The sequence below is a fragment of the Schistocerca cancellata genome, chromosome 7, assembly GCF_023864275.1.
Source record: "Schistocerca cancellata isolate TAMUIC-IGC-003103 chromosome 7, iqSchCanc2.1, whole genome shotgun sequence".
NCBI lineage: Eukaryota > Metazoa > Arthropoda > Insecta > Orthoptera > Acrididae > Schistocerca > Schistocerca cancellata.
Window position 1 is genome coordinate 198,044,787 of NC_064632.1, and position 13,085 is coordinate 198,057,871.

Consider the following 13,085-nt stretch of genomic DNA (forward strand, 5'->3'; position numbering starts at 1 on the left):
ATATCTACATTGAGCATTAGCATTTCCTATCTCAGATTTCCTAGCTTCCCTGCCACATTCAAACTTTGCCATTTCACAAGTCAGCTTTTATAACTTTATCCTTTATTGGTTATTCTATCTTTTTCACCTGAGCCTTGGCAGTCCCCTCCTGGAGATACAAATGGGGGCCTAGTCCACCATATTTTGCCAATGGAGAGAGGATCATGACATTTCTTTAATTACAGGCCATGTTCATGGGGATACACATCATATGTCGTCTAATGCAGTGGTTTCCACTGCCTTCTGCATTCTCATGCCATTTATCATTTCTGATTCTTCTGCCCTTAGGGGCAATTTCCCACCCAAGGGCAAGAGTGTGCCCTGAACCTCTGCTGGCATAACAAGGGTGACTTCTTATGCCAAAAATCATCAGCCACACCATTGCTGATGATTTTTATACAAAGTTTAAGCAGGACAGAGGATGTTTTGATTACTAGTCAAAGATGTTATCCGTAGACAACTGGTGCACCTCCCTTTATCATTGTTATTGTTATTTGTAGTAGTAGTAGTAGTAGTAGTAATAGTAGTAGTAGTTACTACTACTACATATAAATTTAAAGTGGAGGGGACAAAGAAAGGGAAGGGAAAGGGAATTACTGAAGTCAGCTGCATAGAGATATCACACATAATCAGCAGCGACGAGTGAAAAGGTTTACCAGATTGGGATTCAAATCTGGGATCTCCTGCTTACTAGGCAGGTACATAACCCACTGTGCCATCCATGACAGTTTTATTGCAACTGCACGTACTACCTGGACACTTATGGCTGACCCACACTCCCACCGAGTGCCACCTATCTGCAGTCATTGTTCATTTCCTCCATCCTCGCTACTCAGATTCCGCATAAGGTTAGATGTATTTGTGTGTCCACACTGTGGACTGCCTAGATGGGCAATGGATTCCCCTTCCCCTTCCCCTTCCCCTTCCCCTTCCCCTTCCCCTTCCCCTTCCGTCTTCAATTCACATCTAATGTATCACAGCTGCAGGTTTAAAATGGTGTCTGTTCTTTCGGACATGCATTATTATTATTATTATTATCTTTACTTTTTTTTTCTCAGACTTAAGTCTGGTTAAAAATGGAACGTGACGCGGACCTCGGTCAAGCGTGACTTCCTTGTAACTGTATGGTATATGTTATATTGCATTTAGGAACTTTCGGGTAATTGAACAAGTATCAATAATTACAGATTTTTGTAATTGTATATATATGTTTGGATGTAGCTGTACTGCATTGATGTACTGGTGAATATTGTGAGGTATGACTCCTGTAGTTGATAGTATAATTGGGATAATGTCGACTTTATCCTGATGCCACATGTCCTTGACTTCCTCAGCCAGTTGGATGTATTTTTCAATTTTTTCCCCTGTTTTCTTCTGTATATTTGTTGTGTTGGGTATGGATATTTCAATTAGTTGTGTTAATTTCTTCTTTTTATTGGTGAGTATGATGTCAGGTTTGTTATGTGGTGTTGTTTTATCTGTTATAATCGTTCTGTTCCAGTATAATTTGTATTCATCATTCTCCAGTACATTTTGTGGTGTGTACTTGTATGTGGGAACGTGTTGTTTTATTAGTTTATGTTTTATGGCAAGTTGTTGATGTATTATTTTTGCTACATTGTCATGTCTTCTGGGGTATTCTGTATTTGCTAGTATTGTACATCCGCTTGTGATGTGATCTACTGTTTCTATTTGTTGTTTGCAAAGTCTGCATTTATCAGTTGTGGTGTTGGGATCTTTAATAATATGCTTGCTGTAATATCTGGTGTTTATTGTTTGATCCTGTATTGCGATCATGAATCCTTCCGTCTCACTGTATATATTGCCTTTCCTTAGCCATGTGTTGGATGCGTCTTGATCGATGTGTGGCTGTGTCAGATGATACGGGTGCTTGCCGTGTAGTGTTTTCTTTTTCCAATTTACTTTCTTTGTATCTGTTGATATTATGTGATCTAAAGGGTTGTAGAAGTGGTTATGAAATTGCAATGGTGTAGCTGATGTATTTATATGAGTGATTGCTTTGTGTATTTTGCTAGTTTCTGCTCGTTCTAGAAAGAATTTTCTTAAATTGTCTACCTGTCCATAATGTAGGTTTTTTATATCTATAAATCCCCTTCCACCTTCCTTTCTGCTTAATGTGAATCTTTCTGTTGCTGAATGTATGTGATGTATTCTATATTTGTGGCATTGTGATCGTGTAAGTGTATTGAGTGCTTCTAGGTCTGTGTCACTCCATTTCACTACTCCAAATGAGTAGGTCAATACTGGTATAGCATAAGTATTTATAGCTTTTGTCTTGTTTCTTGCTGTCAATTCTGTTTTCAGTATTTTTGTTAGTCTTTGTTATTATTATTATTATTATTATTATTATTATTATTATTATTATTATTATTATTATTATATGCATGGCTTCACTCAAACACTGCTAACAAAGTTTCCCTGTGAAAAAGCGCAGATGATAAGTGAGAACTAGAGTACACACCACAAAAGAAACATTATGACGAATGTGTAATGAAATATTTTTTTAGTGGCGTACACATAAGAATATAAGGATTGGCAGGCAAGAAACAGTGTACAATGAGACACTGGAGCTAACAGTGTCATTAAGCCACATGTGATTGACGCATGCACTTTGCTGTGCACGTGCATCATTTAAAATTGATTTTCATGTTAGTTTAGGTATGGAGATGGTACTTAATGACTGTAGTATTCATCATGGGTAGCAGAAAGTAATTGCGACAAGTATCATATTAAGAAGCAGCAGTGATAGTTTCCTGAATATATAAATTTATCTACCTTGAGCCAGAATCAGAAACAGTGGCCTGGTATGGTTCTTGTCCCATTGTTGCCAGGATAAACAATTCTGTGAATGCGCATATGCACACAAGCACACATTTCCAAAAACACCTTACAGCAGCATTCACTTGAAAAGGTGTATTTTAACAATTAAGTTGCTAATTGAAATTACTTTTACTTAAAACTGCCAAATTTGAGTTTTGCAGTAAGCCAATATACTGTTACGAAAGCAATGGCATCAGCTAACTGCAACTCAGAGTTGCACACCAAGTGAAATAGTGAAAAACAAGTTATCACAATCCAACCTAACTAAACCTTGGAAGAGCTTGTCCTACCACAAATACTTAGTACAAATCTGCCACACATACTGCAATAAACTTGAGTAATGGTTCAAATGGCTCTAAGCACTATGGGACTTAACATCGGAGGTCCTCAGTCCCATAGACTTAGAAACTATTTAAACTTAACTAACCTAAGGACATCACACACATCCTTGCTCGAGGCAGGATTCGAACCTGCGACTGTAGCAGGTGCGCGGTTCCGGACTGAAGCGCCTAGAACAGCTCGGCCACCACAACTGACAAACTTGTGTAATGCTAAATTGCGACTTTAAACTATGCAAGCTATCATATTAGAACAATTTAGCACCACTTGTTGCGTTAGTAATTGCTTTGTCATGAAAGTGAGCATACAACCAAAAAAGGTTCACCTTGAGTTCCTTCAATTAACCAAAAAAAGATAACTTGATGAAATAGTGTGGCAAACATTTAAACACAGACTAAATATTAAATCATATGTCTGATTTCAAAAATCACTACTTTTCTGCTTTGTGCACATCACTTTCTAATAATGTTGACTTAAGATTGGCCAAGCAGCTCCCATAATGACCGTAGTTATTGGATTCTGAAACTGGCAGTTTTTGGTCAACAAAACCTAGCATATATTTTCTTTAGTTACATAAGCTTTGAAAAAATACATATTTTCATGCACAATTCATGGTGATAAGATAATAATTTAGTAGAAATTCTGCACAAATATTTATTACAATTCAAATTAAGTTTCAATTTGAAAAGCAAAAAAAAAGAAACATTAAAGTTGCAAGTCTCTTCAGTTGGTGCACTCCTCAGCTTCTTGAGTAGCAAATTAGTCAAATGACTTGACATGTGGAAGCTGATGGGCAAGGAGACTGCTGTACAAATCAGCATCATGGTGTTTTCATCTTTACTGCTAAGAAATTGCAAGATATACCCATGAAAGGGCACTATATGACAAACTTATTAAACTCATTACACCCAAGTGTAAGTCGTGAACGCAAAAAAATAAAGTGATAAATGCAATACTGAGACCAATCTCAGGGTCAACCACCAGAAAATAGTTCCTACATTTTTTAAGGGACACTGGAAATATGTACAACTTATGATAAAGAAGGACATTCTATAGAGATGTTAGGGGAAAACACGAGAAAATCGCACAAATGAATATAGGCCATCACTCACCTGCAGCTGATTGATAGTTCATGCTTGCACATATGTAAAATCACAGATAATGCCATTAGTTTTCAAACCATCTTTTTCCAGTTTAAGTGCACAGCGCACTTCAATTGGATAAAAAAACATTGTTCAAAATCTCCCTTCTCAGCAATAAAAAAAGCTGGTCTTAGCACCCACCCACCCACACACACACACACACACGCACACACACACACACACACACACGAGCAAATGAGCTATTCTTTCTAACCGTTGACACTAAACTACTGCACTTAATAATGAGTGTTATACCAACAGAAATCATCACAGGTGTATTCCTCTAATACTGAGAAGGAAAGAAGTTCAATGAAAAGGAGGATTACCTTCGTTTCTGTCTGCATGATGTCCACTGCACACGTAAATACTGCCACTTTGGCTGGTGATTTTTTCAAAACATCACTGTCAACCGTACGTTTAAATACCATCCCCTGCACAACGTCTGAATTTTGCAGTCCCGAACCCTAAAGCAAGCAGCACATAAGTAAATGCCTTCATTATTAATGCCTAGTCAAATTTAACCACACAGGACACAACTTACCAGAATCTTGCACACTCTGATGTTATCCACATTAAAGGTAGTCTTTTCAGGAACATTTGACACTGAAAAATACAGAACTTAAGTCAACAATACATTATACAAAAATAAAAATTTAGTAGTTATAAGAATACATGAAAATGGCACACTATTTCACAAAAGTTTTCAATATTTTCTAACAAAGGCAGTCGACATTTCCGAGTCTGACATTAAAAACAAACATAGCATCTGATGCCCCATATTCTTTCAAATATAGGGTATGATTGTTATTAATCATCATCAGGCATTCTCAGTGGATGTTAACTGTATAGTTTTCCAGGTCATGCACTGGATCAGATTGTGAAATCCCATGATGTTTTCAACAATAATGTTTATTCGACACGTTTTGTGTTCTAGATTCTGCAACATTACACACTACAAACTCTGATTTTTTATATTTACACTAGATTTAAGAATGGTATTGTTTTACACTTGTACAGAAAGTTTGATTAATGACGTCATACGGCTCACAGTTATAAGACGGAACCACCAGCGAATCCCTCACCCCAAACACACACTTTGTGAGTGGTTTAAACACTTCCAAGAAGGAAGGGGGACAATAGGAGACACTACCCGAACTGGCTGGCTTGTGACTGCGCCAACACTGCACAACGTACACAAAGTAAAGTCACTTTTGTCCCAGGATCATCATGTGACAGTGCAAATGACAGCCCAAGATGCGTGAACTCGCCGTGAGATAGCCCCTCACAGTGACCCAGGATTTGGGTAAATGCAAGCCTTGTTCCAGACCCATGCCTCACACTCTGATGCCAGAACAAATACAAATTCAACTTGGCACCTGTAGAGACCTCACGACTAACTGAAACGCAACTTTCACCATGGCCATCGTCACAGGTGATTAGCCCTGGTGCCTGGGGTATGGCACCAAAGGCAAGTGTCGAAGTGTGGAGTGGCGCAGTTCATGCTTGCCGAAAAAGCAAGAAGGTGTGCAATGAGTGATCCCAAATCGAAACAATGCTGATGATGATCTATGGCTGAGGGTCTAATCCATAAATAATTCTTCCCTGTGGGGACTACATTAAACAATGCTACATATGTGGAAATACTGAAACATCTGCTGTAACAAATCCACTGGGTACATGCCCATTATGCCAAACAAGGTGGCTGGACCCTTCTCCATGACAATACCTGGCCCCACAATGCCCTTCTGGTGCAGCAGTTCTTTGCCAAAAGGTGAGTTGTGTCACTCAGACAAAAAAAAAAAACAGACACTACACATTCTCATTTAGCACCACTGATTCCACCCAAGGTCCCTATGCAGCTGATGTCAATAGTTCCTTCTCTTTCCTGTCCTTGCTCCCTCTTCAATCTTCAGTTTACATAATATGTATCACACATCCAAAAGAACAGACACCACACATTCATATATTCTTCTTTTTCCCTATACTGAAAAAAGCCCTGAAAGACCTGGGGTCTTTGGACTTTTGCTTGTCCAACATAATTTTACAACCCACCTGAAGACTATCCCTACAGCATTACTATCAATGGGGATTATTTCAAATGACGGTGACTGCTGTTTCATGCAAGCCAACAATCCATTTTCAATATAAACACATTCACTGAACTTTCTGGACTGAAATTGTAGAATCATTATAAAAAGCAGACATTATCATTTACTGTATATCTCCGAATTCAAGACAAAGATTTTTTCCCAAAATTTCGTGCCCAGAAGTAGGGAACAGTTTTGCATTCGCAGCACATAACGTGGAGTTTCTTTTCTTTACCAAATAGAACCTCAAGCTTCAATTAAGCTGTAACTATTGTCTGCCATGCCTACTGCTTTAACCCTAAACATCCGCAGGCACCTTGAGCATCGTTGTATGACAGCAGGAAATGTTCTGAATTTTGTGTGTATGTTTGTGTTTGTTTGTGTGTATCGACATGCCAGCGCTTTCGTTTGGTAAGTCACATCATCTTTGTTTTTAGATATATTTTTCCCACGTGGAATGTTTCCCTCTATATATAAAAACAAAGATGATGAGACTTACCAAACAAAAGCGCTGGCAAGTCGATAGACACACAAACAAACACAAACATACACACAAAATTCAAGCTTTCGCAACAAACGGTCGCTTTGTCAGGAAAGAGGGAAGATATATATAGGGAAACATTGTCCTTTTTTCCCCCTAAGGTAAGTCTTTCCGCTCCCGGGATTGGACTCCTTACCCTCTCCCTTAAAACCCACATCCTTTCGTCTTTCCCTCTCCTTCCCTCTTTCCTGACGAGGCAACCGTTGGTTGCGAAAGCTAGAATTTTGTGTGTATCTTTGTGCGTCGAAAGATGAGACTTACCAAACAAAAGCGCTGGCAGGTTGATAGACACACAAACATACACACAAAATTCAAGCTTTCACAACTAACGGTTGCTTCGTCTGGAAAGATGGAAGGAGAGGGAAAGACTAAATGATTTGCGTTTTAAGGGAGAGGGTAAGGAGTCATTCCAATCCCGGGAGCGGAAAGACTTACCTTAGGGGGAAAAAAGGACAGGTATACACTCGCACACACACACACACACACACACACACACATATCCATCCACACATATACAGGCACAAGCAGACATTTGTAAAGGCAAAGAGTTTGGGCAGGGATGTCAGTAGAGGCGGAAGTACAGAGGCAAAGATGTTGCTGAAAGACAGGTGAAGTATGAGTGGCGGCAACTTGAAATTAGCGGAGATTGAGGCCTGGCGGATAACGAGAAGAGAGGATATATTGAAGGGCAAGTTCCCATCTCTGGAGTTCTGACAGGTTGGTGTTAGTGGGAAGTATCCAGATAACCCGGACGGTGTACCACTGTGCCAATATGTGCTGGCCGTGCACCAAGGCATGTTTAGCCACAGGGTGATCCTCATTACCAACAAACACTGTCTGCCTGTGTCCATTCATGCGAATGGACAGTTTGTTGCTGGTCATTCCCACATAGAAAGCTTCACAGTGTAGGCAGGTCAGTTGGTAAATCACGTGGGGGCTTTCACACGTGGCTCTGCCTTTGATTGTGTACACCTTCCGGGTTACAGGACTGGAGTAGGTGGTGGTGGGAGGGTGCATGGGACAGGTTTTACACCAGGGGCGGTTACAAGGGTAGGAGTCAGAGGGTAGGGAAGGTGGTTTGAGGATTTCATGGGGATGAACTAAGAGGTTACGAAGGTTAGGTGGACGGCGGAAAGACACTCTTGGTGGAGTGGGGAGGATTTCACGAAGGCTGGATCTCATTTCAGGGCAGGATTTGAGGAAGTCGTATCCCTGCTGGAGAGCCACATTCAGAGTCTGATCCAGTCCCGGAAAGTATCCTGTCACAAGTGGGGTAGATCAACACCTTCAACCCATTACATGCAGTCTCCCATCCTTCATCAAAGACACCAACCACTTTCTCGAACGCCTGGAATCCTTACCCAGTCTGTTACCCCCGGAAACCATCCCTGTAACCATTGATGCCACTTCCTTATACACAAATATTCCGCATGTCCAGGGCCTCGCTGCGATGGAGCACTTCCTTTCACGCCGATCACCTGCCACCCTACGTAAAACCTCTTTCCTCATTATCTTAGCCAGCTTCATCCTGACCCACAACTTCTTAAGGCCAGACATACCAACAATTAAAGGGAACAGCCATGGGTACCAGGATGGCCCCCTCGTATGCCAACCTATTCACGGGTCGCTTAGAGGAAGCCTTCTTGATTACCCAGGCCTGCAAACCCAAAGTCTGGTACAGATTTATTGATGACATCTTCATGATCTGGACTCACAGTGAAGAAGAACTCCAGAATTTCCTCTCCAACCTCAACTGCTTTGGTTCCATCAGATTCACCTGGTCCTACTCTAAATCCCATGCCACTTTCCTTGACGTTGACCTCCATCTGTCCAATGGCCAGCTTCACACTTCCGTCCACATCAAACCCACCAACAAGCAACAGTACCTCCATTATGACAGCTGCCACCCATTCCACATCAAACAGTCCCTTCCCTACAGCCTAGGTCTTCATGGCAAACGAATCTGCTCCAGTCCGGAACCCCTGAACCATTACACCAACAACCTGAAAACAGCTTTCGCATCCCGCAACTACCCTCCCGACCTGGTACAGAAGCAAATAACCAGAGCCACTTCCTCATCCCCACTTCCTCATCCCTTCAAACCCAGAACCTCCCACAGAAGAACCCCAAAAGTGTCCCACTTGTGACAGGATACTTTCCGGGACTGGATCAGACTCTGAATGTGGCTCTCCAACAGGGATACAACTTCCTCAAATCCTGCCCTGAAATGAGATCCATCCTTCATGAAATCCTCCCCACTCCACTAAGAGTGTCTTTCCGCCGTCCACCTAACCTTCGTAACCTCTTAGTTCATCCCCATGAAATCCTCAAACCACCTTCCCTACCCTCTGGCTCCTACCCTTGTAACCGCCCCCGGTGTAAAACCTGTCCCATGCACCCTCCCACCACCACCTACTCCAGTCCTGTAACCCGGAAGGTGTACACGATCAAAGGCAGAGCCACGTGTGAAAGCACCCACGTGATTTACCAACTGACCTGCCTACACTGTGAAGCTTTCTATGTGGGAATGACCAGCAACAAACTGTCCATTCGCATGAATGGACACAGGCAGACAGTGTTTGCTGGTAATGAGGATCACCCTGTGGCTAAACATGCCTTGGTGCACGGCCAGCACATCTTGGCACAGTGTTACACCGTCCGGGTTATCTGGATACTTCCCACTAACACCAACCTGTCGGAACTACAGAGATGGGAACTTGCCCTTCAGTATATCCTCTCTTCTCGTTATCCGCCAGGCCTCAACCTCCGCTAATTTCAAGTTGCCACCACTCATACCTCACCTGTCTTTCAACATCTTTGCCTCTTTACTTCCGCCTCGACTGACATCTCTGCCCAAACTCTTTGCCTTTACAAATGTCTGCTTGTGTTTGTGTATGTGCAGTTGGGTGTGTGTGTGTGTGTGTGTGTGTGTGTGTGTGTGTGTGTGTGTGTGTGAGAGCGCGCGCTCGCGCGCGCGAGTGTATACCTGTCCTTTTTTCCCCCTAAGGTAAGTCTTTCCGCTCCCGGGATTGGAATGACTCCTTACCCTCTCCCTTAAAACCCACATCCTTTCGTCTTTCCCTTTTCTTCCCTCTTTCCTGATGAAGCAACTGTTTGTTGCGAAAGCTTGAATTTTGTGTGTATGTTTGTGTGTCTATCGACCTGCCAGCGCTTTTGTTTGGTAAGTCTCATCATCTTTGTTTTTAGATATATTTTTCCTACGTGGAATGTTTCCCACTGTTGTTTGTCTTTTGAGATCTCACTTCTGAACTGCGTAGTAAGTGTGTAACAAATTGTGTTGTGGAACGAGTTTCAACATCGAGTTTTTCAACAGGATGCAGGCATAACTATTACACAAATTTCAAAATCATTTTTGTGTGGCATGTACAAGCAACAGGGGATTGTGGGTCTTCAAGGAAGTACGAAGTCAAGGAAGCCAATGTTTGGAGGTGTCAAAAGGGCGAAGGACATCTGAATAATGTGAAACTGACTAGGAAAGATTTCAGTGGCCCACAGCAGCTATTTCAAAAATACTCAAGGAATGGCAGTTTTCTGCAATCTCGTACAAAATTAAGCACATGAATTAGCACAGGAACATAGTATTCAATTTAAAGCCAGCTCTTGGCGGTGTACATGGATGACACAATGTAATGGACTTGTGTTGCAATGATGAACGTCCCTTGCTCAGTTTTTCCAGCACCGTATGTGATTAAGTTGGTCGAGTATCAGCAACATTTTATAAGACTGACAACAGAACATCCTTACCTGTAAGGATGTTCTTTGCTACGACTGGAAAGAAGTGCCAAGAGTGTATTGGTTCAAACTATGGGCAATGAGAAACTTGGATCACTGTGGTGATGTGTGCATTTGCCGATGGAACGAAGATGCAACCCTATATCATCTTAAACTGCAAAACTTTGCCAAAGAAAAAACTGCTGCCTGACGTCATATTTCCTTACAACGGAAAAAGATGCATTACCAATGAGTTGGTTATAAAATGGCTTTGTATAGTCAGGAGCAGAACGCCTGGTGCTGTTCTAAAGAATTGTGGAATGTTGATCTTTGGTGTTTCAAGGGGCATCTGACACTTGCAATGAAGGTAGAAATCCTGAAATTAAACACAAATCTTATCGACATTGCAGGAGGTGTGATTTTGCGACAACAAGTGTTAGATGTGGTGATGACTAATCCACTTGAAGACCATTAGAAACAGCTGTACAGCAGTTAATGAAGGTTTCTCAGATCTCCAGCCGTATGGTAGCGTTGATATATCGCAACATTTCAGTAAGTGTCATACTACCCATCTTCTAGTGAAGTGTCGAGATTCACGGAGAGCGGTGCATTTATATGCACAGTCGTCACCCCTCCACTAGACCCCGGGAGGCTGCGGTGGACTGGCCGTGTGCGCGCAGTGGTGGGGGTAGCAGTCGCCCCCAGCGGCTGCATTCGGTTCTCGGTGTAAGCATTCTATCTGTGTCCACAACGGAGGACGTTGACGGGTGCTCCCGACGGATTGCCGCTATCGCATGGTTCCATGCTGCACTGAGTTGGTATCCCTCATCCCTGTCAACCAGGTTGTCGTGAATCCTTATTTCTAGGGATTCTTTCATAATACTTTCCCAGAAGCCAGATGCTCGGCACAGCACCTTCATGTTTTCAGAGTTGAAGGTATGTTCTTCATTTATGCTGTGTTCTGCTATGGCTGATTTTTCTGTGTGACCTAGTCGCACAGATCTGATATGTTCTTCGCAGCATTTAGATATACGGTACTGTGTTTGTCCAATGTATTGTTTACCACATTTGCATGGTATGCTGTATATTCCTGGTGCGTTAAGCTTCAGCAGGTCTTTGGCAGAACCTAGGAGCTCCCTTGTCTTCGGTGGTGGGAGGAGAATGGTTTTGATATGGTATTTGCCCAGAAGTCATACAATATCAAAATAGCTAGCGACACTGCTCAAACCCCTTATGGGACACTGCAGCCACCATGTGAGAAACACAGCCGAATTCATAAAAATACTCAGGGACGTGTGACTACAATGGGAGGACCTACTCATGAGCTTCGAATTGATGTAGCTTTTCACGAAAGTGGCCGTTCAAGACTCCTTGGCACTGTTAGTTCAGCACTTTGAACCACAAACAGCCAGCCTTTTTGAATTGCTTTAACAAGTGCTTTGCAACAAATGCACAATCTACTATGGGAATAAATATAAGCTACCCATAACAGCGGCAGTGTTACTGTAGATTCTGTGTAAGGAGGACTAAGTGGCATTGTATCTAAGGAGCAGATGGGACATCTTTATATGATTTTATTTTGTGTGTATCAGTAGTTTGTGTCCTTCAGTTACCTGTAATTAGGAACCATTTGTAAGTTTTCAAAATAAATCTAGTATTAGTATACATGTTTCCAGAATGAGATTTTCACTCTGCAGCGGAGTGTGCGCTGACATGAAACTTCCTGGCAGATTAAAACTGTGTGCCCGACTGAGACTCAAACTCGGGACCTCCGAGTTCGAGTCTCAGTCGGGCACACAGTTTTAATCTGCCAGGAAGTTTCAGTATACATGTTGTTCTGCAATCCCTTGTTCAACGGGGAACGGGCTTGGGTCGTCATGCATTCATAGTCATCTTCGATTATTTGGAAATACATGGTAATACCATATTCTGAATTACTCTTGTAGAAAACAAAAAACCATGACACATACTTCAACCTGCAAATATAGAAATGATTTGTGTAAGCATTCTTTATGGAATTCTCACAAACGGCAGTAGCAGAATTCACCACTTCATCTCAATCATAACAGACTTAAGATATTTTACAGGTGATTTCTACAATTCTCTCTCTCTCCTAATATTAAGTCACAACACATAATCTGAAGTTTATCCATCCATTCATGAAGTTACCTCTCAAGATCCTGGACACACAATGCACTATGAATTATGTCTATGTCAGTTTGGCACACTGAATGTTTCAGAAAAGGACAACTACACCATTAGATATGAGAGCCATTGAGCTTTAGTTTAGTCTCACGTCTAGTGAACTTATTTGTTTTTGCTTTTAAAGCCTCCTACTGCCATCCAGCATAGTGTTAACTTTAT

At 41.8% G+C, this 13,085-nt stretch overlaps 1 protein-coding gene across 1 annotated transcript in view; it reads right to left on the reverse strand.

Annotated features, from left to right (window-relative positions):
- The window catches only part of LOC126091955 (T-complex protein 1 subunit theta), a 115,619-nt gene that overhangs the window by 39,779 nt on the left and 62,755 nt on the right, over nucleotides 1-13,085 (reverse strand). Inside the window, exons 4-5 of the mRNA XM_049907292.1 lie at nucleotides 4,903-4,964; nucleotides 4,688-4,825 (exon numbers count right to left, since the gene is read on the reverse strand). Of these exons, the coding sequence (XP_049763249.1) occupies nucleotides 4,688-4,825; nucleotides 4,903-4,964 (200 nt within the window). The remainder of the gene's footprint in view (nucleotides 1-4,687; nucleotides 4,826-4,902; nucleotides 4,965-13,085) is intronic.